At 38.9% G+C, this 26,980-nt stretch overlaps 1 protein-coding gene across 3 annotated transcripts in view; it reads right to left on the bottom strand.

Annotated features, from left to right (window-relative positions):
• Positions 1–8,091: 8,091 nt before the first annotated feature.
• The window catches only part of LOC127572422 (spindlin-Z), a 72,331-nt gene continuing 53,442 nt past the window's right edge, over positions 8,092–26,980 (bottom strand). For all 3 annotated transcript variants that reach the window (XM_052019660.1, XM_052019657.1, XM_052019658.1), the window contains exons 4-8: positions 21,624–21,841; positions 14,358–14,406; positions 10,932–11,182; positions 10,576–10,812; positions 8,092–8,294 (exon numbers count right to left, since the gene is read on the bottom strand). In XM_052019660.1, coding sequence (XP_051875620.1) covers positions 8,092–8,294; positions 10,576–10,812; positions 10,932–11,182; positions 14,358–14,406; positions 21,624–21,678 — 795 coding nt within the window. In that variant the 5' untranslated portion in view covers positions 21,679–21,841. The remainder of the gene's footprint in view (positions 8,295–10,575; positions 10,813–10,931; positions 11,183–14,357; positions 14,407–21,623; positions 21,842–26,980) is intronic.

The raw sequence follows: 26,980 nt of genomic DNA on the forward strand, positions 1-26,980 counted from the left end.
AATTTGTAAATACTGGAATGGAGTTCTTATTCAATGTTAATAGGCTTCAGGCTAAATAAGAATTTGAGGTTAAAATAGTATGATACACAGTTCAATTGCACTTTTTTATTTTTATAGTTATACAACATTATAAAAAAAACTTACAGAAGATTTTTTAAGATGCAAAATGTTTATAGAACTAATGGCTTACAGCAACATGATCTACAATGTCTATACATCTGAAAATTTGCCTAATTCCAGAAGCAAACATCAACATTACATTTCAATTGTACATATACAATAGACTTATGCTGAGTAGTTTTTTTTTGAAAAACACTAACTAATGAAGGACCATACATTTGTAACTGTACTCAAATGGTGGTGTTTTCCCCCTCATTAAAGAATATTTCCAAAATGTAGTTGTGGAAATACAGAGCTTTGATTTGTGAAACCAAGTCAAATCGTGAGGCCCATTATCAAACTTCCCCTTGTACATATGCGCACACACACGCACACACACTCACACACACACACACACACACACACTTATGCCTCCATCTGAACCAAGAAGGTTGTATTGTGTTAAATTTGCCAAATCTGTATTAAATAAAACAATGGCTCAAGGCACAAGTATCGATAAATGCTTATTCTGTGCGTTTCAATTAGTAACAAAAGGCCCCTTTCTGTTTAAGCGCCAATGAGTGCTATTTCAAATCTATTTCTTTGCCAAACTTGACACTTAAATATGTCCAGGACACAGATTCCAAGCAGGGTTACATGTTTTAATGAGTAAACCTAGGTTCTTTTGATATTTGTTAATTCACAACAAGGAACCCTTGGTAGATTTTCCCTACCACACCCCCCTCCCTCACCCAACAACCTGCCACTCAGAAAATAAAAAAGTATGGTCCCTTTTACGACATAAGCCACCACAATTGGCACTGTTCTAAAATCAGTACATTTCAGCCTAGCTAACAATCAGACAATACAATAAGCAAACAGACAAAGTAAAATATAGTTCTACATGCAAAGCTGGTTATGTGAAATGGGTCTAACTTTAGATCATGCAGAAAAACACTGTTTGCATTTAAAAGATCACAATATAGAAGCTGTACTTCACACAGTAGTTATATAGCCCAAGTTAAATGATCAACTATTTTTATTACATATCCAAGATTGTGTCACTTATAATCACAAGCCCCAAGAAAATTTTGGAAAATAGTGTTGGCTCCCAGAAAAAGACTGTTAACCAAGGTCATGACTGCACTGCATCCAAATCTGTAAGTCAATTTGTCGCTCAATACATCAATTTCAGATTTAGTGCTCTCTGCCGAATTTGTCTCAGGAAGGACTTCAAATAAGTCACATTTGTTTCAACTGCTAATTAGGATTAGACCCAAAATCTCCTTATAGACCTCGTTCTAATAAATTTACAAACTGACAAAATTTGCAGAAACTCTGCCAACACTGCAGTATGAATTTGTTTATATATAAACAGATTCAGAATTGGGTTATGGAGTGGTTCATAATACAATACACAAGTAACTATTTGCTAACAGAAATAATCTACAAGGAACATGTGACCTGCCTTTGGTTGCTCACTTTAGAATACTGGTTGAATCACAGTATCTGAGTGTTGATGACTGAAGAATAAAATTGCGATGTATTCACATTGTTCAAAACATTTAGGCACAAGGCTAAAGATAAAAAAAACTTGAATAAATAAAGCAAAATCTTAGGCAGATGGTTAACGAATTTTTTTAAAGAATAATTATCATCCTGGTTCAGAAAGCCCCAAAGAATGCTGCACTTGAAAAGTAGAATTTATACAAAATATACCATAACTTCTTGAAAATGACTGCTGGTTTAGCTGCAAAATCAAGGTAGCTGCATGTGCCTGTTTTTGGGAACAAACCTTGAGATAGAGGGTTTTAGAGAAGGACCATAATTAAAAAAAAACTTAGCATCTTTTGTCATATTACCAGATTTAAGCGGCTTATGTTAGTGTTCCAGAATGCAGTAATAACTTAAAACAGAAGCACAAGCAAATTGCTTTTGAATTACAACTGATGTACGAGTGCATTAGCAGCTTTGAAACAAAACAGTTCTACTTACATCAGAAACCATGAAAATACATTGTATGCTAAGAATTAACCAAACAGGCATTGTGCCTGCAAGAGTACATATAGTCAATTAAAATCTATGGCTCAGATTAATGGAATGGCAAATCAAAAGTTAACACTGCAAATCATATTTGTTTCCATATCCCAGAAGGAGCAACAAACATGGGACCTAGTTCCACCATTGTGTTTGCAATGGTTGTGAAATATTTAGGCACACAAATTGGTACCAGTTTTATTTTGGAGAACCTTAGACCTACCACTGGCTTGATGAATATTTGTACTTTGCGTTGCATTCAATGATACAGACCTGGAAAGTCCTAGGTTTGTCCAGAGTTTGCTGAAACCAATTGCAGGAAATTTCAGTTGAGGGACAAATACAAAACCAGATATGGCAAATCTTGTTCATTACCTGGCAGCTGATTCGAATATTTAGATTGTGGCTTTTTATAATTCAATATCAAGCCAATGCCTAAAGATTTAACATATTTTAAATCTAATTATCACTTGGAGAAGCTATTGGATTTCTACCAGTGCTCATGGAATTATATTCTGGTGTAATTAACTGCTGTCAATAAAGCCTGAAGAAAAAAATTGGAACCGTAGATAAAAAGTTCTTATTTTTTTCATGTCATATAATCAGAAATACTGTTATAGGATAAAATACACAATTTGAAATACTTCGGCAGGGATATCCAACGATGCCTCCAAGGGTAGGGGCTAAATATTTTAATATTGCACTGTCATGATATTGGTGACCTATGCAATGTTTCCAAAATACCTTAAGGAAAATAATATTGTTGGCTTATGCACTATTAATTTTAGGAAGACCGGATTAATATTTAAAATCATTGAGATTCAGCACATGGACAAGGCAGATGATAGACCTAGGAGTGCTATAAAATATTTCTCACTTGCTAATAATATTCTTTAGACAGCAACAGTGACGATAAAACATTCTTGATCAGATCAATATTAGGAGGAGAAAATAAAAAAGGAATGACTATTGCAAATTAATAAACTTGACCATGCATTTCTTATTAAAATAGTCAGATTTTAATCCCCTTTAATTAAGCAATGTACTGTCTAGCCTGTTTAACTCTCATGATTGTAACATCGATAATGCTTCAAAAATAATTACTCACTGGCAATACAAAAACTTATGAATTGATTTACAATTTATTATGCCATCAGATATTGTAACACTAAACATCCTAACTGGGCTAAAATCCATCTTTTGTCGCACTGCCTTTCTTACTACACAATAAGTCTTCATACTTGGAGTACAGGTAACTTTCTTGCATTCCTCTAATAACTGTTTAAAGGTGTTCAAAAATTCTCAAGTGAGAATACTTCTGACTGTTACTCCCAATGACGAAGTGCTTGATCTCTTAGAATTTCCCTTGACTGAAAATACACGATTGCAAGGTCTAACCAGCAACTTTTGAAAACTAAACTTCTAATGCCATCATTTGAACTGCAATTTTAGTCACTGTGAATCATATCTAAAATACTGGCTCCCACTGTACAAGGACAGAATTCAAGGTTTAAGATGAAGATTATTATAAAAAATACACATAAGATCTAAGAGCTTTAGATCATGTCTAGGGTTGTTAAAGGTTTCTTATTTTTAACTAAGTCTTACCTTGATGTGTTATACAAACTGTTTGAACTTGATGATCAATATTCAGCCAGCTAGGGGCAAATCAGTTTCTGATTCTTTTAGGAATTACTTCAGCTATACTGTGCAATAACAACGGTAGGAAATTATATTGCACTTTTAACTGATTAAAACATCTCAGGAGCATCACAGATAATTATCAAATAAAATTGACACTAATTCAAAAAAGGAAATATTGAGCAGATAGTCAAATAGGTAGTTTTTAAGTGAAATCCTAATGAAAAAGGAAACCTGGAGAAATTTGGTGGGGGGGGGGGGGGGGGGGAGGAGGGAGGTGTTCCAGACCTAGGGCCTCAGCAGCTAAAAGCACAGTAACCAATGGTGGAAGACTAACAGTCAGGGATGAACAACACATTAGAACTGGAGATGTGCAGATATCTCTAGGCTACAAAAAAAAATTTACAGGGAAGGGATTCAAAATTTAGAATTTAATAGTGTGTAATGACCTGACTGGAAGACAATTTAGGACAGCAAAGAAAGAGGATGCAAGTTATGACAAGTAGAGCTCTATAAGATGAACTCCATTTACAGAGGGTAAAACATGGATCACACAACAAATAGGTAGGAATACTCAAGTCCAGATGCAACATAGGCATAGATGAAGATTTCAGTAGTAGATGAGTAGAGGCAGGGCAGAATCGGACAAAGTTACAAAGATATAAAAAATATGATTTCTTACTAATGACAAGTCTGAAACTAAGCTTGATATCAAATGCAATACCAAAATGGTAAACAATATGGTTGCACATTGATCATTGCCCAAGCAGAAAGATGGAATTGGAGACTATGAAATGGAGCTTGAACTTTGCATTCAAGTCAATCACTTCAACATTTGCTGTACACGGAAGAGCTTTCTGCTCATATACCATCAGATTATAAATTTAGAAACAGAATTAGAATCAAGAAAGGTTATAGAGAGGCAGAGCAGAATGAATCTGAAAACTAACACTGGTTACAGATGCTGCCACCAAGGAACAAGTAGATGAGAATCAGGATGAGGCAAAAGGCAGATCCCTGGAAATACGGTGGTAACAGTGCAAATGCAGGTCCTCTAGTTAGAATTCGATTGATAAGAATGGAAACAGGCAAGTGTGGTCCCAACCTAGTTGAACAACAATAGGAAAGCAGTAGAGAAAGATGGTGTAGTTTACCACATCAATGGCTGCAGACAGGAGAAGGATGCGGAGAGATTGCTTACCCTGGTCATGGCCGGCAGTACAATATGTCAGTGTGCCTTTGATAAAATCCATTTTAGTGATCCGGCAGGAGTAGAAATAAAAGTTTTAGAACAGCTAGAGTTAACTTCCAGAGCAATACCCATTCAGGGGCTTGAGGGGAAAAGAATGTTTGTGATGGTGCACAGAAACCAGCAAAATATAGTTTTGAGAATAGAACAGGGAGAAACCTCAGTGGAAATGTGACCTGGTGGTTGAGTGGAAAAGAGGGAAGTGGCAGAGGCAGCTAGTCAGATAGCTTCAATCTTAATGTCAAAGTCATCCATAAAGGTTCCTACATGCTAATTGAGGCTGGTAGAAACAGATTTAAGGTGGCAGTTAGCTACAGAGAAGATGGGCATTTTCTTTACATTCTAGGATGGAATAGTGAGCACATTTTGCAGATGAGAACAAACACCAGTAGTGTTTTGTGGTCCAACCAGATCCAGCATTTAACATCTAAATAGGTTGTCAAAATTCCTGTCTCCAAGTCTATTGTCAGAGTGTGAAAATCCCACTATAAAGACAACCACAAAAACCTAGGCCGATAACACAGTCCCATACTACATGCTGAATTACCTACTTTTGGATGAAACATTAAACCAAACCCCCCATTTTTTCCCTTAAGTGGTATAAAAGATCATGCCAGTGGTTTAAAGGAGAACAAGTGAATTATCTATTATATCATGGATAAAATTTATTCCTCAATTGGCATCACTAAAAACAAGTTATCTGGTCCTAACCAAATTGCTGTTTGTATTTATTTATTGTGTGTTAATTGCCAGTTTTCTCACATTACAAGAGACTACATTTTAACAGTACCTAATTGACTGCAAAGCACCTTGGGGTATCCCAAGGCCATGAGAGATGCTAAAGAACTGCTTGTCTTTTCCATAAAGAAATTCACAATGGCTCCTTGTACTTGAAGATCAAGTGTGTACCCATTACAAAGGGACAGCAAACTGGCTGAGAAAGAGAGAGGAGAAGTAGGATTTCAAAGGCAATGTGGCTGAACAGGTGGATAGCTGCAGAAGTGTTGTGGTAAAAGTCAGAGAAAAGGCTGGACGGATGGGAATTTTGCAAATAGAGCTGTAACTGGGATATAGTCTTTTTCTGGGCTAGAGATAGAATCAAAATGAAAGATAAGAGAGAAGGTGGCAAGATGCTTAAAGTTGGAGGAAATGCCAGAGGGTAGGATGACCAAGGTATGATTTGGTGGTAAATGTCGGGTCACCAAAGGGATAGTTTGGTTGGGGCCATCTGTGGAATGTTAAGTTTGGCAGAGATTTAATTTAAGGGGAAGGTGTGATCACCTCTCAGCCATCAAAATCATATCAATACATCCATTCACATTAAACTCACAAATGTTAACAAACTTATTCACAAGTGGGCAAACATTCTGAAGTGACATGCAGAGACAGATGATGATAATTCGTTCATTGGCAGAGTCCATAAGGTCACTACTGGAAGAGGCCAGTGGGATGGGAAGGGAGGAAGAAAGAATAGTTCCAGTAGGCCACAGTTTTTGTCAAGGGCATATGATGGGAGAGTTCTGGATATTCAATTACACAGACAGAAATTAGTGCCTAGTCAAGATCTTCAGAGGATACCAAAAGAGGCAGAGGGATTGTGTGGGATTATGCAAAATGAAGTCAAACCTGGGACACAAGGAGAAATCCGAAAGGTTGGATTATGGATTTAAGAGTGCACAAATGCAGAAAATAAAGGAGATGTGATGTGATGGACTACAGAGGTTTGAGGAAGGTAAAGAAAAATAACTAAAACAGTACGCAAGTTGTGGAAATAAAAATGATAATTATTAAATTACCAAATTATTACACTTGAATGAAAATGTTTAAAATTAATATTTAGCCATTTGTGTAAAAAAAAGTATCTTTTTCATAGTTGATGAAATGCATACCAAAAATTAGTCACATAAAATAAAGAAAAACTGCAGAAATTATAATTTACAAAGTGACACCAGGTGATTTTAGATAATTTCTCAATGTTAGTCAGAAGATCATATTAAATTAGATTTGAAGCCAATATTGCTTAAAGTAAAACCAAAGCTGTCACATTTTCATAAAACGTCCTTCAGAGCAGGAACCTGCAAACCTCATGTAGACTGGCTGATTCATGTTCGACAACATGGTTCACCAAGTTGTCTTGTGAAGGCACTCATTTGAATCAAACTGCTGACATTCAACACATATGGAAGGCAGCAGTTCAAGTCGACAGTACACCATCTTTTCAGGGTGACTAGGGATGGATAATAAATACCAGCAATGATTACATCACAAAAATTTTAAAATTATTTCTGCATTACAATGACATAATAGTCAGGTTTTCCCAAAGATATTCACAAATTATTCTATTCCTCTTACTCCTTTTCCTCATATTAATTTCTTCTGACATATGCACTGTTCACTACATAACAAATTATCGCAAATTTATGATATTTATCATGTTCGTTTTGAAACACAAAAGACTTTATGATAAATATTGAACTCCACTTCTTAATAAAACCACAACAGGCCATAAGAGAGATCTAATCTTACACTGTAAAATATTAATAAATTTGCAGCTTACTCCGAGGCCAAAGGTGTGCTCGACTTCAAATAAGGGTCACAATCATCAAATGAGATGCTAAATAGAAACAAGCTTGTAGGACTTAATGCCCAAGTCCACTCCTCTCTTCCCCCACCATTTTATGGTTTTATCCCCCCCAATTCAGATGATTGTTTTGCTCAAATCCAGTTGAAATTTATGCTACTACATTTGCTCACTCTATTTCCAAACCCTTGCTCAGGTTTGTTACCTTCAAGCACATTTGTGACAAAGTGCACTGGAAATCTTGTTTCCATTTTTTTGTTAAATACTGGTTTAAGACTTTCTTTTGCAAAAATCATCTTGCATTCAGACCACCATAAATGGAAATATTTGTAGATCCATTTGTCTGATTCAAACTTCTGTTGGCAGAGATTATGAGATTACAATAGTTTACTGGACTTCTAGAAGCCTAGTTTATCAATGTCCACATATGGAATTAGTTCATGTATAGGCCAATATGGCCTTCCCATTATACTATGGAGTGTGTCTAAGAGGTTTTTACCAAATCGTAAACATAAATGTGAAAATCATCATCAAACTTGATAAAATACACTGATGGTTTGGCTTCTACTTGGTGGATGACCATGCCAGTCCTCTTTGAGCCATCTTCTTTGGCATATTCCACTTGTTTACCCACCAAGCTGTCTACTACTTCTCCTGGCTCTCTCTCAGCTGGTGGAGAATCATTATCTGTAGAATCAAAAATTTAACCATCAGCAAACCTAAGAGTCTGCAGGTCACTCTTACTTCAGCATTAGGAGGGTAGAAGAAACATTTTAAAAAATGTAGGCCACTTACCCTTCAATCCTCTCCGCCATTCAATATGATCATGGTCAATCCTCTATCTCAATACCATATTCTTTTGATGCCCTTTGTGACAAGATATGTACCAGTGCCTTAAATACATTCAGTGACATATCCTGCACTGTTTTCTGTGGTAAAAAAATTCCACAGATCCACTACCCTCTGAGTGAAGATATTGCTCTGCTTCTCAGTTCTAAATGTTTTACCCCATATCCCGAGACTGTAACTCCCTGGTTCTAGACACATCAGCCAGACAAAACATCCTTCCTGCATTCAACCTGTCAAGTTCTATCAGAATTTTGTACATTTCAATGAGATCTTCCTTCATTCTTCCGAACTTTAGTGCCTACTTGACCCACTCACTTCACTCAGCAGTATCGCTATCCCAGGACTCAGTCTGGCAAACTTTCATTAACCTTCCTCTAAATTAGGTACATCCTTTAGGTAAGGAGACCAAGCAAAACTGCAAGTATGGTCTCACTTAGGCCCTGTATAATCGTAACAAGACATCCTTGCTCATGTACTCAAAACCTTTTGCAATTAATGCCAACGTACCATTTGACTTCTTAACTGTTTGCTGCTCCTGCATGTTTGTTTTCAGTGATGGGTAGACAAATATGCCCAGGTCCCTTTGTACATCAACATTGCTCAGGACTTGCTTTCTGATGGGAAAATATTTATAGAACTACCCAAAATTCTCAGCTGAAGTTGGTAGAGCCCAGCAGATAATTACTTTTAAGGAATATGGGAATACCTTTGTCATCATAGATGGAAACCATCACTACAAAAAAGTCAATCAAGGTAAAATAAGAATAATTTGGCAAAATAATTTATAAACCAAGTAACTTAAAAACTCCTCATAATATTTCACAGAACAGGTTCCCAAGACATTAGACTTTAAATAGGTATCAGACGTGAAAATGAAGTACAACTAAACCAGTTCACCAATGCCCTCCAGGGAAGATATCCTGCCTGTTCTATACTTTTATCAACAGCGTGGTTGAATCAGCTTCCTTGTGACGTTGCCTTAGAAGCCACTCATTTCTACCAAACCATTTACATTCACCACATGAATGGCAGTAGTTCAAAAAACAATACAATCACCTTCTTTGTAACTAGGGATGAGTAATAATTGCAGAGACTGTCTGTGATACCAATACCCCAAAAACGAGTTTTAAAAAAATCAACTTTACATTCTGAGTGTCTGTTGAATTAGCCCCCAGGAAAATTCAAGGAACTGCTTATTAACTTGGCTTAGATGTTATAAGTTATGTATCATCCCTTGAGCAAGGATCTGCAAAACCACTACAAATTGATCTGCAAAGCAATGCTTGTAACATTGGCCTTCATGCCATGTTGTGAGAAACGTGCTCAAAGATCCAAGAATCACACCTAATATGCATTATTATTGAATGAACTCGCTGAACGAAGAAGCTGACTTTCAGTAATACTCAACACATGCTAATCTTTTCTTAACTCATTTAAGTTTTTAAATTCAATCCATTATAACATCCAATTATATAGCCATAAGCTCCAGTAACAAATTATAAAGGTGGGGTAGAATCCAAGCTACATATTTCACTAGTCTATAAACTGCTTTGCTGTCACAATCACAGTCAAACAATCAAACATTTGATTTGGCAATACTTGCCACAGAAAATTAAATCAAGTTTTCTAAAGAACTAGATATTAAAAATGCTTTCCCAAGACATGCTCTTACTGTAAAAATCATACCTTGGTCTTTCCCCTAATACCCAGTTAGCTGGAGATCAGTGTGCAGCCAAAAACACAATTGCTTTACAACATAAAGAATTCAGTATAATATTTAATAAAACCCCATCTCAGATCAGTTTGAAGTTCCACTGACAAAGCAAATACAAACGGAAACCAGTAGCAAATATATCAGTAACATTGGCTGTCTCAGTTTTCTACACTATTAGACTGCATCATTAAATTTTGACAGAAAGTACAACTATAAGACTTGAACAATAACCCCAGTCCACACACACTTGCACAAGGTTTACTCTGTGGTCTTTGTAGAAGTCCAACATAACATCTCAAGCATCCAATTAAGATACATTTCATTAACTGTGTTTTATTTACAGCAAATAGTCAGAAAAAGAACAATTATTTACAGAAATAATAGAAAGCTTCCCTTTATACTTACTTGAGTCAGGCATAATTCGTAAATCTCCTTCTTTGTAGTCTTCTAAAAGCTGGTACATATACAAGACAGGATCCTTTTCATAGGTGATATAAAACCATGTATTCATGATTGGAGCACGTGCCAGCACCATTCCCCGCCATTCATCTTTAGCCCCATCATCATCTTTCTCAAACATGTGCTCAACTGCTTTGCCTATCATCATTTCTGCCAGATCTACATCACTGATTCGAGAGGCAGCTAAAAGCAAAAGAAAATGCACAGAATACTAAGCAATTTAGAAATTATGCTGACGAAAGGAATATTTGAACATGTAATTTTGTGTCATTAGGTGATCTTGAAATCATATTTTCACTCACAAACTCTATCTGGGAGGACCCGAAATCCTAACACCCTTTCATCTTTGTGAAGTTCAAGTCCATATACACAGTCAAATCCATCGTATTTGATAAGGTAAAGTGCAGGATTTACTGGAACTTGATCAAGAACTGTGCCCTTCCACTGTGTTATTCCACCTTGTTCTTTCCACCCATGTTCAATTCTGCAACCCACAATATTTCGTCGTGAATGAGATACAGCTTTGCTTGGTCCCACATTGCTACGATGTTTCCTATTTAAGAGAGGAATGTTAAGTTTAGCAATTTAAGCACAAATGGGGATAAAAATTAAATCTTCTATTTCTTCCCACAAAATATCAGAATGGAATAGCTGGTCAAATTACAGTGCACATAGAAGAAAAAGCAACAATATACATATAGATTATGCAGAGAAATTAGCCACTTCCTTCAAAATAGTTATCCTCTAACAAAAGGAATATGTAACCTGGCAATCAATTCAGATAAATATATGGTACATGCACTAAAATATCAATATGCTTTTCTGGTGCAATCACAATGTCAATCAGGCACACATAAACTATAATGGAAATTTTGTAATACTGTGATCATTTAAATTCTCAGCTTTCCCTTTGAACTAAGAAAATACAAGGTAGTCTGGAACCTCACCCTAGAGCTCTGGTAAACAAAGACTACCCCTCAGTGCTTTAGTACACCACTGGCCAGCAAGAATACCAACTCCAAACAGAGAATATTGCAAACACTCAGCAGGTAAGTCTGCACTCAAGAGGAAGGTGGAGTGAACTTTTCAGATAAAACACGAAACATTAATTTCATCTTCCTCTCACTTACATTGGCCAACACACGTAATATTTCCAGATGTTTCTGCTTTTGTTTTGGATTTCTAGTATTTGTCGTAGTTTGTTTCTTTCTCTTTGGTACACAGAGCCAGGGCCTATCAACCCGAGTTCCACACTACCACAGACACAAAGACACACACAAACAAAACTGCACAGTTTTCAGTGCTATCATTTGCATTCTTTCCATAGAGATCATGGATATGCAGCGACTTTAAGCGATGCATGTTAATAGTCCCACTTTTCATTGAACTTTTCATATACAAAAGCTTTCAAAAGTGTACAAATATAAACTCAAATGTATACAGTGAAACATTTCCAATCTAATTACTTGGTAGTGCACAGCATTTGGATTGCAGATATATTTGGAGTATAAATACTGATTACTAACAATATTAAACAGTGACATTTTTGTATACTTTAAATGGGCTATATGCCTTACAAATAAAAATTATACCAGTTAAAATCAAAACACTTATTAGATTTAACATTTGTAAACATTTCTCAAACAGTCACTTGCAAATAAATCAATGTATTGCTCTGTAGCCTTGCTGTGGAAAACCTTTTACCTCTCACTCTCATGAAGTGGATGTCATGATACACTACATTGTTTTTCCAACCTTTTAGCCAAAATCTCAATGGTCACTAATTTTCAATCCATGTTGAAACAGTTTGGCCTTTTTGTGCAAGCGACCCAAAAACAAGACAATTTCTTTGTTGTGACACTGCTTAAACCATTCATAAACAAGCTTAACGAAGTCAGCTGACTTAGCTTTTTGAATGGTCTTGTGCTCAGCAATGTCCTTATTTGAATCAGTCTTGCTGCAAAATGGAACAGCTTTTTACGTTGCCTCTCAAAATCAAATACAGTCATTAACAAAACATTCTCACAGGTTATGCACCGATTCACTCTTGCCTAGTTTCTGCAGATTTTCCAACATTCCACATGAATGGAAGAATGCTATGATTTCTTTTCATGCCATCATCATCAATGTCACTCAAATGTTTTGCCACATACCATTAAGCACAAGCACAAATGCCTCAATTTCAAAATGGTAGCATATGACGGAGACCCACAATTCAGTTTGAGAGGAATCTTAAAAACATTTGAATTTCAGGCATTTGCAGATAATGTATATTCAAACTAGAGATTTTTACTTAACAATAGAATAGTTTAAATTGCTTGAAAAACAATTTTAAAAAATTCTACCTGGCATTCTTAAAAACAATCTAGTTTACTCCCTTTTTCTAACATATTGGCATGAGGAAGAAACAGGATCAATGGACCCCAGCACCCTCTGGTGCCTTGCAGTATAAATTTGCATGGCAATGCAGTTAGCAAGTCTTGGCAGTAATGTTTGTTACTGGGATGAAGCTGAACAGTTGAGTCCGTTCCTATCACCATCTCCGTCCTTTGGAAGTGAGAAGCCTGCCTGGCTACTAGAAAAGGGTGGAGGTCAGCTAGAGCATTCCTGACCCTCAGGGTGATTAGCTCCCATCAGGAAGCAACTGTGAAGAGGGGAAGCTGGGGTGAATGTTTCATATCTCACAGGCAGTTATTTATTAAAATATCTCTCAATTGGAAGCTCCTTATATTCAGGTTAGATATTCGATTATAAGCATTTCAGTGTACACCTAGCATAACCCAATCAATATAATATTCTTAACTCAGTTATATGCAAGGGGGTCAATCAAAAGTCAACTGTTTATCCAATAAGAAGCCTTTCTGCCCTGAATGTCTAATTTCACTTCCGTATCCTCAGTAGTAGTAAAGGCAAATTGTGGTTTTCTAGAACTAACAAACATATCAAACAGAAGATAGGTAGATTACTGAGAGATGCATCCCAGTCACTGCAGCTTCCTTGAATGCATTTGGCATTCAAAGACTAAATTTCCCCCAAGGTAAAACTGTCCAAAGAAAATAGAGATGGTGATATGAAAAATGACACCAGGAGAGGACTGGCTACATGGACCTGTTTGTCAATGCCCCAACATATTAATCCAGTTTCTGTCTCCACAGATGCTGTCTGACCTATGGAGTATTATCAGCACTTTGTCTTAATTTCCACCACTCTTACAGGCAAAAGTTCCAGATTGCAATCACATTACGAATGCACCTATAATTCATTACTTTTAACCTTGAACAATACTGTAACGGAAACAGCTCATCTCCAGTTATCCTAATTAGATCCATAATGATTTATATTTTATATTTCCACTCAATCTTTTTTGCTTGTCTAGAACTTTCACAACCTTCCTAATATATGATGACCAGAATTGGACACAATACTCCAGTTGAGGGCCAACCTATGTTTTAGAAAGTATTCTGGTTCTCTATTTCTGTGCCAATCAGAAAGCAAATGATTGGATTACCTGATGGATGATTCGACTCAACCAAATTTGCTTTTCCTCCTATGCTAGGATTTTTATAATTAAAGTGAATTTTAATTACTAAAAGAACTTCTTTTTAATGGCCCTATAATTTGCTTGCCAGCTTTACTCCCAACAGTCCAAAAGACTGATCTTCAATGCCTAGTGATTTCAGGACAACCTTACTCGTGACAGTTTACAACTGTTATTACTTCAGACGCACCTGTGATTACTTTTCTTCTTCATCATATTACCAGACACACCAGGAAGACCTAGAGAAAGCAGAAAGTGATTACATCGAATCAGAAACGCACAAGGTTGAAGCACATTTACAATTAATCAGAAGCAAATGGCTCTATTCAGTCTGCAAGTGTCACCCAAAACTTCCAACTACCTGTAACCAATTCTCTGCTCCACTCCCACTCTGACCTCTGCCACTGACAGTTTTCTATTGATGCTCAACCAAGGACACCTGGTCCACACAGATCGATTTGAAAATTACGGCAGAATTACCCTGGTATCCATGTGCTTGCATGTCCAACGCATAGAGAACCCTAAATAAAAATTGTGAACACGGCACAACTTGCATGAAGTTCTTGGCTTTTCATTTTTCATGCATAGTGCTCAAAACATGGTATCGTGCAATCCAGTTTCTTACCTCTCATCATTTTAAGTCGTAGAGCGTGTAAATAGGCCCTTCAGCCCAACTGGTCCATGCTGACCAAGATTCCCATTTAAGCTGGTCCAATTTGCCCATATCCCTCTAAACCTCCCCTGTCCATGTACCTGACTGAGTACCTTTTAAATATTGTTAATGTACCTGCCTCAACCATTCTCTCTGGCAGCTCATTCCATATACTGACCACCCTCTGGGTGAAAAAATTGCCCCTCAGGTTCCTAATAAATCTCTCTCCTTTCACCTTAAACCCATGCCTCAGTTCTTGATTCCCCAACCCTGGGAAAAAGAGACTGTGCGCATTCATCCTATCTATGCACCTCATAATTTTATACACCTCTATAAGATCACCCCTCCTTCTCCTACACTTCAGTGAAAAAAGTCCCAACCTACTCAATCTCTCTCTGTAACTCAGTTTCGAGTCCCGGAAACATCCTTGTAAATTTCCTCTGCATTCTTTCCAGCTTAATGCCATCTTTCCTATAGCGGGGCGACCAAAACTGAACACAATATTCCATATGTGGCCTCACCAACATCTTGTACAACATAACATCCCAACTCCTATACTCAATGCCCTGACTGAAGGCCAGTGTGCCAAAAGCCTTCTTTACCACCCCACCTACATCACCACTTTCAGGGAACCATGTACTTGTACTCCAAGTCCATCTGTTCTACAGCACTCCCCGGGCCCCACCTTTCACTGTGAAAGTCCTACCCTCATTTGTCTTCTTAAAATGCAATACCTCGCACTTATCCGAATTAAGCCCAATTTGCCATTCCTCAGCCATCTGATAAAGCACCTTAAAGCTTTCCAAGCTCATCACTATTCAACAATTTCAGAAAATGGTTCTGCTATTCTTATTTGCACCTCTAGAACCATCTTTTGTTGTCATTATCACCCTATATTGCCTTGCACTATCATGTCATCATTTAATCTTTCTTGCCTTCCACCCAAATCAGACAACATTTCTTTTGTTCCTTTCTCTCCCTCTTGCTTAAAACCTGTGGTTATTAGGCTCACCAGCACTGTACTTTATATTTAAAGGGCAGGTCCTGGAAATTCCAAGGTACACTTTGATTCATTTCTGGAGTGAATGGAAAATTAGCAGTGGTCATCTGAAATAAATGCAACATTTTCCATTTTTATTTCAGATTTCTAGCATCTTCAGTTTTTTGATTTTTATTTGCAGTGCTTGCCATTGACCATGGAATTCTGGCCAGAGCTTCTCTGTCAGGTAGTCCCACCACATTCAGGCAGTGATTTTCCCTTTGTAGTGAGTAAAATGACATGGAAGAAAAGGCATCTGCACTGTTATTGCACAAGGTTGTTGATTTCTGCAGTATTAGCAGCCTGTCCATAATGAGACTATTGGCAACACTAACAACACACACAAAATGCTGAAGGAACTCAGCAGGTCAATGAAATTGTCCTCCATAGATGCTGCCTGATCTGCTGAGTTCCTCCAACATTGTGTCTGTGTTGCTCCAGATTCCAGAATCTGCACAAACTTTTCCCTCTCCCTATTGGAAACACTATCCCTCTTCCTTCCCCTTAGGAAGATCACTGTGAGCCTACAAGCATTGATTTCTTTTTCCCCCCCCCAGTCAGCAATGCAGTAACCAAAGAGTTAAAACACAACCATCACTGAATAGAAAAATGAACAATGTGTCCAGTTTTATTTGGAGGTTGCCAAATGCAGGGGTGGTTAATGATCTGTGAAGTTCTGAAAAAAGTATAAAGAGGTTGATAACGACAAGTCTCCAGGATTGATTGATCACAGGATTCTGAATCAGCAATTGTTTTGAGAAGCCATCTGTGGCAATTATCACTCTGTGAAATAGACATAACTGTAGGCTGAAACTAAACTGGCCTGAGATAAGGGACAATCAACCCCCATAACATTCCTTCAGTTTTACTAGACTAAATTCAGAACATGAGATTATGCCCAACTGGCTGGACTGAGATATGAAACACTGAGTTCACTCTAAGACATCTCCAAAGACAGCAAAGATTTTCACGTCAGGCAGAAGAGCTGGTCATCATTATAACAAGAGCCAAGTTAAGACAGAGAAATGCCCAAGATGTGAGGCCTGGTGTTGGGACCCATGTGGCGAATGGGGTCCTTACATGAATTTTCGGGAGCAATCAATTCCACGCTACTCTGTACCCGATTATCTCAGTGCCGATAATGAAGGTGCTACACATTGGTAGAGCAGGAAGTGGGATGGTAATGTTGTGGCAGTCAACAGTCCAGCTGCAAATGGGACGCAGATGGCCAAAATGGGTCCCAACTTGCACTGAATTGACAAGGTGGAACAGTCTCTTTGGAGAACAGAAAGAACAAGATGGACATGGGTCCTGGCAACACGATTTAACCCCTTATCATACTAGGAATGACAGGAAAACCTGTGACTGCACAAGGACTGAGGACTAACATTTGCAAGGAGAGATCCCAAGTCTGGGAGTCAGATTGCACGATACCCCAGGTTTCACCAGGACTCATCACCGTCCTTCTTGATTAGTGTACTGTTCAAGTTGCAAATACTTGTAGCTTGTGCTTGCAATGAGTTTAAATAAAGTATACCCTTCACCAGTCATTGGCGCTGTGTCTCTACTACAAGTGCAAATTCAGGCAGCATGGAGCTGTTAATAATCTCCATTTATTGCAAAATCCAAACCATTGGGTCTTTCCAGGGCTGTAACTTGAGCTTTGTTGATTGGGTGCCTAGGTCAGGGAAGTGATAGGTTGTCCCAGGCCAATCTCATACAGGATATCCTATTTCCCTTTGGTACAAGATTTAAGTACTTAGGAAAGTTCTCAAAATGTTATCATTTGTTTCTAGGGGAATGGAATACAAAAGCAGGGAGGTTATGCTTCAGTTATATGGGGCACTGATGAGACCTCATCTGGACTATCCCTTATACGATGAGATGGACTCTTGACCTCATAATCTACCTTGTACCTTATTGTCTACCTGCAATGCACTTCCCTGTAGCTGTGACACTTTACTCTGTACTCTGTTATTGTTTTTTACCTGTACTACCTCAATGCACTTTGTACTAACTCAAGGTATCTGCACTGTGTAATTAATTGATCTGTACGAACGGTATGCAAGACAAGTTTTTCACTGTACCTCGGTACAAGTGACAATAATAAACCAACACCTCGGTACAAATGACAATAATAAACCAATACCAATATCCTTTTTCAAGGCAGGACGCTAATGCATTGGAAACAGTTCAGAGAAGTTTTACTAGACTAATTCACGGGACGGGCAGGATGTCTTGAAGAAAGGATGGATTGTTTAGGCTGGTACTTGGAAGAATGAGTGGTAATAAGTGAAATGTATACAAGGTCCTCAAGGCTCTTGATAGAATGGGTGTGGAGACTAAAGTTCCTTGTGGGAGAATCTAGAAATAAAATAAAAATAAAGAAGTTGCCCATATAAGACAGATTCATTGAATCTTTTTCTTTCAGAGAGTCAACAGTCTTCAGAGGGCAGTGAAAGTAGAGTCTTTGAATATTTTAAAAGGCCACGTTGATATATTCTTGACAAACAAGGGGATGAAAGGCTACTACAGGTAACCAGCAATGAGGAACTGAGTTTACAGTCTGATAGACCATCATCTTACTAAATGGCAGAGCAGACGTGAGGGATTATCTTGATCTCTTCTCTTTCTCAACCACTCCATCTCCCCCTCAAAACATAGACTGACAACCAGTATCCATTAAAAACCTACTGACCCCTTATTCACCTTGTCTATACCATTCTATCCTACTTCCTGCTAAGGACTCTATTCCAATTTCTGTCCCCATCACATCTTTTCTGACAATGCCTTCTTCTCTCCCAATGCTTCTAATGGATCTTCCCTTTTTCACAAACATGGATTCCCCTCTGAATGACTGGCAGGGTCTCACCATATCGATTCCATCACCTGTAGTCTGGTCTCTCCACCAGAACCAGGAAATGATTCCCCTTTTCCTCGGTATTTGACCCAGCAACCTTCACATCCTTGCAATTTCCGACACTTCCTATGAAGTCCTCCACCAAACACATCTTCCTTTTGGCATTCCGATAGGACTGCACCCTCTGGTGCGCTCTCCCTTTTGTTCACACTTCCCTTTCCACAAATATCCACTCCCCCTTCCATCGCACCTTCTTTTGCAAATGAAGGAGTTGCATCACTTGCCCTTTCTCCTCTCTTCCCACCATCAAGGTCCAAAGCACACCTTCAATGCAAAATAAAAATTTACTTGTCCTTCTTTCAACTTAATATATTGCATTTGCTACTCACAGTGTTTTCTTCTTCACTGTGGTCGGAAAACACAGCCTGGGTAACTATTTTGCAAAACACTCATGTTTAGTCTGCAAGCTTGACCCCAGTTTCCAGCTGCCACTTTAATTTTCTATTCCTCTCTCACTGAGAGTTTTGCATCTTCATTCTCTTACAGTTAAAAAGCTCAAGGTAAACTTTAAGAACACCACCTCTTCTTCCAATGAGGCACAATATAGCCTTTGAGACTCAACATTGAGTTCAATAATTTCAGATTGTCTGCATTGCAACATTTTCATTCAAATTTCTGGCACTGCTGAATAATTTCTTAAGTAATTTCAGATAAACATTCTTCATTTTCACCTCTGAAATTTACTACCAACCTTTCTGTTAGATTCTCTCTTGCCTTGCACCTACTGAATGACTCTGCCATTTGACCCTTCCCCTTTCTCTACACCTTAAAACTGTTTAACTTTTCTAAGTTCATTGATCTGAAACATGAACTCTCCATGGATGCCACATGATTTCCTAGTATTTCCAGCAAGGAGGACTTTTGTCAACCTTAACCTGGACAAAATGATTACTTTCAGCAAGAATTGTTAAAAAAAAACTTACCTTTCACACAGAGTAAATAGATCTCTGAAGCCTTTTTTTCTTCCAAATAAACATCAAATGGACAAATGGAGCCAGATAAAATATCATACAATTCTTGCAATACTCAATTACAGCAAGTGATGGCAGTGTATAAACAGCCTCTAAAGTAGCTGCCTTCTACAAGTAATGCTGAATTTTCAAAAGGAACCAATTATTTCACTCGAGCAACACAGCGAGGAACTCAGCGGGTCAGGCAGCATCCATGGAGTGGAATGGACAGTTGACACTTCAGGTCGAGACCATTCATTAGGACCAGAAAGAAAAAGGTTTGGGGGGGGGGGGGGGGGTGGTGGTGGGAGGGAAGGAGGGATGGAGCAAGAACTGGTGGGTGATACGTGGATCCAGGTGAGGGGTGTGTTAGCAGGTGGGGGGGGGGGAAGAGTGGGAATGATGTAAGAAGCTGGGAGGTGATAGGTGGAAGTGACAAAGGGCTAAAGAAGATGGAATCTGATAGGAGAGGACAGTGGACCATGGAAATAAAGGGAAGGAGGTGAGGAGGGAAACCATGGGAGGAATATATGGGTAATGGGCAGAATGAGAGGGCAGGGGAGGGGAAAGAAATGGGGTGTTGGGGGCCAGTGGGATAAAGTGAAAAAAGGGGGACAGAGGGAAGTGGTTACCAGAAGTTAGAGAGATCGATGTTCATGCCATCAGGTTGGAGACTACCAAAGTGGAATACAAGGTGCTGCTCCTCTAATCTGGGTGTAGCCTCAATTTGGCAATAGAGGAGGCTGTGGACAGACATGTCGGTGTGGGAATAGTAAGTGGAATTAAAATGGCTGACCAGCAGTATATCCCAACTGGTATGGTGGACGGAGCGAAGGTGCTCGACAAAGCAATCCCCCAATCTGCGTTGGGTCTCACCAATGTAGAGGAGGTTGCACCAGGAGCACCAGATGCAATACATGACACAGATCGATTCACATGCGAAGGACTGCCTCAACTGGAAGGACTGTTTAGGGCTCTGAATGGTGATGAGGGAGTAGGTGTAGGGCCAGGTGTAACACTTAGTGTGGTTAGAGGGAGAAAGGGCGGGGGGATTGGGGTCACAAAGAGAGGAGGAAAGGGGGGAGAAAGAGAGAGAGAGTGAGAGAGATATTTGTCAATATTGATTTCAGGATGAAGCACCATGCTTTTCTCTATATTCATTATGGCATTGGATAGAAGGATACTTGTAGATCCAAATGTGGAATTGGCAATAAGTTTGGAGGTACACTAAATTCTCTAAGTTGGAGCAGCTAGTTAAAAGAACAAAGACTCCCTATAGAAATTGGCAGAACTATGGCAGCTGGGTTCAGACACGAGGAAATATGAGGTCATCCAGTTGCATTAGGAACTGCTGAGCATCAAAGATTTATGTGCCAGTGTTCACATTTCAATAATAGCTGATGCTCAGATATAAACAGCTGTCAAAAAGTCTAAAAATCTTTCATCTCAAAGAGTATTGGAATTTCAAAGTGAGGGAGTGATGTCTCAGGCATGCAGACATTAGATCGAATTCCATTCGGAAGGCTACATTCAGCTTGCACTGGACCCCTTTGGGAAATAGTTGCCTTTGTGGGAATACAACACAGATTCTCCAGCCTACCCTAGGATTTGAGGGTTAAATTGTCAGGTCAGATTGCATAAATATCAGGTGCATTCACTTAACTTTAGAGGGTTAAGGTTGAGCAGATCAAAGTGTTCAAAATCATAAAGGAACAGATTTGATTAAGGTAAATTCAGAGAAATTAGTTTCCCAGACAGGGTATCAGAACCAAATGGGTGGTGTCAGTTGTCATCCATGGCGTTAACTGCTTTTCTGTTTTAAAAACAATTCCAGAAACCATTGGAAGCACGGAACAAATCAAACAGATACGTGCTATGGCTTTATCAACTCTTACCTGCTGCATCAATTGATAACCTCTGACTGGATCGCTTCCCAAATGGGGTCTTCATTCATCTGTATAGAGTGCACAGCTTTTGGTAAGGTAAAGCTAAAGTGATGCCTGCAGTGTGATATAGAGAGCCCCAAGCTACGCACACAACTGCTGAAGCAGCACCCAGCACTTGTACTAAGGGTTACATGGAACCAGGATTAGTACATAGCAATCCAGTAAACCTGTTTAAAATAAAAAGACAGGTTATTATTGCTGAAAAACATCTGCCTGACAAAACCTATTTAAACAAACATAAGTAAATAATTTCCAAATTAGTGATATTATTTCTCTTGTATACAAAATTCAAGAATAATTACTTTGCCCTTGGATGTTAACTGACTTAATAGTAGCCAACAATGGCTGGGAAATGCAAGTAGTTTCCCACAGAATTGCCAGCATTAACCTCCCCTGAGCATCAGCGAGTGCATTATTTTACTGCCAACAGAGAAGTTCCTGGGAGGGCTCTGATAATGATTATTTTGCTGCTTCGGACAGTAGCAAAGCAGAATCTTGCAGTGCTCCTGCAGATACATAGGAGGAATCCATCTGCTGAATGTGCACCAGGTTGGAGTGCCACATGAACAGCAACCCTTTCATTTTAATAGACAGAAACAGCAAACAAAAGGTGGCATTTTTTTTAATTGTTTGCTTTAACTTAGGACATATAAATAATTAAACATTAAGCGATTAACTTTTAATAATTATTTGCAATATTTGTTTTAAATGACATGTGGAAACATTCAAGTCCTTGACAACCTTGATCACTGTTAAAATTGAGGCTCAGCATTGCTGGCTGGCGAAGCTTTCTCCCCAGTCATTTTGTGGGCCAGCCTGGTTCTGGCTTGCCCCAGTGGCAGCATAATATCATGAAGGGAAACAGGGATAATCTTGGTAACTATAGACTGGTGAGTCTCGTGTCAGTAGCAGGGAAGTTACTAGAGAGGATCCTTAAGGATAGGATTTATTTAGAAAACCACAGCCTAATTAGGGACAGTCAGCATGGCTTTGTGCAGGGCAAGTCATGTCTTACTAACTTGATCGAGTTTTTTGATGAGGTGATGAGGGTGTTTGATGAAGGGAGAGCTGTGGATGTTGTCTACGTGGATTTTAGTAAGGCGTTTGACAAGATCCCTCAGGGGAGGCTCATCCTGAAGATTAAGATGCATGGGATCCATGGTGAATTGGCCATTTGGATTCAGAACTGGCTTGCCCATAGAAGACAGAGGGTAGTGGTCAAGGGGACTTATTCTAGCTGGAGGTCTGTGACTAGTGGTGTTCCTCAGGGATCCGTCTGGGACCTCTGCTGTTTGTGATGAATATAAATGACCTAGATGAAAATGTACATGGGTGGGTTAGTAAATGTGCAGATGATACAAAGATTGATGATGTTGTGGATAGCGTAGAAGACTGGCAAAGGATACAGCGGGATATAGATCGGTTGCAGATATGGGTGGAGTTCAACCCGGCCTAATGTGAAGTATTGCACCTTGGGAAATCAAATGTAAAGAGACACTACACTGTTTAATGGCAAGATTCTTAACAGTGTTAATGAGCAGAGGGATCTTGGGCTCCAAGTTCATAACTCCCTGGTTGATAGGGTGGTAAAGAAGGCATATGGCATGCTTGCCTTCATTAGTCGAGGCACTGAGTTCAAGAGTCAGGAAGTTATGCTGCAGCTTTATAAAACTTTAGTCAGGTCGCATCTGGAGTATTGCATTCAGTTCTGGTCACCCCATTACAGGAAGGACGCCGAGGCTTTGGAGAGGGTGCAGAAGAAGTTTACCAGGATGCTGCCTGGATTAGAGGGCATGTGCTATAAGGAGAGGTTGGACAAACTTGGGTTGTTTTCTCTGGAGTGGCAGAGGCTGAGAGGAGACCTGATAGAAGTTCATAAGATACATATGAGAGGCACAGATAGAATAGTCAGCCAGTATCTTTTTTCCCAGGGTTGAAATGTCTAACACCAGAGGGCATGCATTTAAGGTGATAGGAGATAAGTTCAAAAGAGATGTGTGCGGTGATTTTTTTTTACACACAGAGAGTGGTGGGTACCTGGGGTGGTGGTGGAGGCAAATACGATAGGGGCACTCAAGAAGCTCTTAGATAGGCACATGAATGTGAGGGAAGTGGTAGGATATGGACATTGTGTAGGCAGAAGGGATTAGTTTAGTTGGGCATTTTATCACTAATGTAATTGGTCTGGCATAACATTGTGGGTTGAAGGGCCCGCTCCTGTGCTGTGTTGTACTGTTCTATGTTCTAAGACCCTGCTGCTGTGCAGGGAAGGACAGCTTCAATCCCACTTTGTAAGACTAATGAACGGACCTCTTGTACAATACGATGGACTCTTGACCCCACAATCCACCTCACTGTGGCCTTGCACCATGTTGTCTGCCTGCACTGCACGTTCTCTGTAACTGTAACACTATATTCCGCGTTCTGTTATTGCTTTTCCCTTGTACTACCTCAATGTACTGAACTGATAAAATAATCTATATGGATGGCATGCAAAACAAAGTTTTTCCACTGTACCTCAGTACATGTGACAACAATAAATCAATTTACCTTACTTAGCAAAAGGTCAACACTGGGGCACTGACTAAATGAAGTATCAACATTTTCTGTACGTCAGCAGTGAGCATTGGCATATGGCTGCTGGCAACTTCTGCATTCAGGACTTTCCCCTCTAGGTTAGGGTCAGACAATTTGCTGATGATTGCAGTGTACACTTCAAATCATAACTGTTTAGGATAATTATGTTGCTGGAGTCAACATTCAAACATGGGTTGATCAGTTGTACACAAACATACTTGCCACAAGTGCCAGGTATCTCCAACAAGACAGCCTAACCACCACAACTTGACATTGGCATTACTTTGATCAACACTCCCCCAGCAACAACCCGGGGTGGGGAAGGGAAAGTACCCATCAGAAGATTTATTTTGGTTTTAATGAAAAACAGAGTGGCAAATTAATGTTAAAGATTAAAGCATCCTTGATTGCTGCAGCTCAACTACTTATTTTAGTTACCCGATACTTGAAAATACTCAAGCTCAGATTTTTGACAAGAGATAGAATCTGAAGCATGCACAAAGAAGGTAAACTGACAAATATTCTGGTTGGAGGTTTGAGTAACAAAGAAGAAAATTAAACATAATTAAGGAAGTAAGCTCATATCCAAAATTCTTGGCCAAATATTCCTCTAGATGAGGAAATCAACAAAGTGGCAATTGAAGACAGAGGTGTAAATGGCATTTCATGTGTTTCAAAGCGGGTTCACAGCATTAAAGCAAACTATTATACAAGGCATTAGATTAATTTTGTTAAGAAATAATGGAAAAGTCAGCAACAATTTAGAATGGGCTGCTGACTTGCTACAAGCACATTTGGTACTGCTGAAGACCAAATTACTCCCTTTGGTGATGGGGAGGAAAAATAATTGAGAGTTGCTCTTGCACAACAACCATTTTTCCTTACGTAGCATCTTAAACATCACAAACTAGAATACTTCACAGGATAATTATCAAACACAATTTGACTTTGAGTCAAATGTAACATGGCATCTTGACCAAAAAGATAAGTTTTAAGGTTCAGCTTGGAGCGGCACGGTAGCGTACGGTTAGCGCGATGCTATTACAGTGCCAGCGATCAGGGTTTGATTCCCGTCGCTGTCTGTAACGAGTTTGTACGCTCTCCTGTGTCTGCATGGGTTTCTGCCAGGTGCTCCGGTTTCCTCCCACATTGCAAAGACGTACAGGTAGGTTAATTTGGGTTTCAAATGGGCGGCGCGGACTCATTGGGCTGGAAAGGCCTGTTACCACGCTGTAAATAAAATTTTAAAAAAAAAGGGAGGTAAAGTGAAAGAGCAATTCAGGACGGGGTTGTGTGAGGGCAGAGGGGAAGAAGGAAGTCAGGGTTTATATTCAGGCAGCTGAAGGCATGACTACCTACTGTGTCCAACCCCTGAGGATCTCTTGAGAGCAAATTGCCGAAGGAAATTAGGCACAAGTAATAATCTAAAAATACACATTTCTAATATTTCTCAATTCTTCATGCTGACCAAGCTATAGAATACCAATTCAATCTCATGATACACAATTGCAATTCTTGACAAACTATGTCAACAAGCAACTCTCCTCGTGGCCATGATGAATCTTATTGTCAGTATCAACATATATATTTAAGAATTTCATTCCCTAGTCTTATCGTATCGATGGACTTAAAAGGGAAACTGCAGGTCATCATCAAATTCTATTAATGCAGATAAACAGTTCAATAACTAGTCACAATTAGGGACATAGATACATTAGGGACATTTAAGAGACTCTTAGACACATGAATGATAGAAAAATAGAGGGCTATGTGGGAAGGAAGGGTTAGATAGATCTTAGAACAGGATAAAATGTTGACACAACATTGTCGGCTGAAGGGCCTGTACTGTGCTGTAGTGTTCTTTGTTATCTATGTAATTTGTTTCCTATTTTACACTGCAGTGCCGGCTGTGCCCAAGTTCACAGCACTTGCTTCTGAGCCAGAAATTTCTAGATTCAAATCTCATTTCAGAAACTTGAGCATAAAAAACACTGACACTTTGGGAGATGCTCTCAGATTAGACAAAGCTAAACCTAAACTGCCCTCAGTGCCATGGTGGATGTAAAAGATCACATGTTGAAGAAGAGAAGAAGTATCCTGTATCCACGCCAATATTTATCCCTCAACCAAGATCACTATTTTGACTGGAAGTAATTCAACATCTGATTGTAAGAGTTTAAAAACACTAAAATAACCAATTGGCAGAATGTAGAAAACATTAATTTTAAACTTCCCCTTGCAGAACTCTTCTCAAGATGTCTAAAAAAAATTTAACCTACACGTTTCATTCAGAAAGCAAACATGAAGGAAGCATTTTGTGTGACAAGCAAATTAAAAATCTCAAGCTTTCCATATGTGTTAGGGATTATTCTGGAGTTATGAAATTATGGAAAGCAGATATTAATTAAAATCTTCAGGAAATAAAACCTGTTCATGCTTTAACTTCAACTGATACTTTAAGGCCATCAAAACCAACCGTTGGGTGTGGGACATTCGGATTCTGTACCATTAAAACTATACAGGGGAAGACAATAGATGAATGTTCATGATGTCATTGAAAACTTCATGATGAGATCAAGGAAGGCATCAAGTGGTCATCTCCTGTACTAACACATTGTTAAAGGTGTATCACTGCCACTTATTGCACAGTTCAGGATATGTTGTTTTGTCACTTAATATTCTGGCCATTTGTATATTCAGGGAGCCATCCCTCAACACTATAACAAAAG

The sequence above is a fragment of the Pristis pectinata genome, chromosome 7, assembly GCF_009764475.1.
Source record: "Pristis pectinata isolate sPriPec2 chromosome 7, sPriPec2.1.pri, whole genome shotgun sequence".
Lineage (NCBI taxonomy): Eukaryota > Metazoa > Chordata > Chondrichthyes > Rhinopristiformes > Pristidae > Pristis > Pristis pectinata.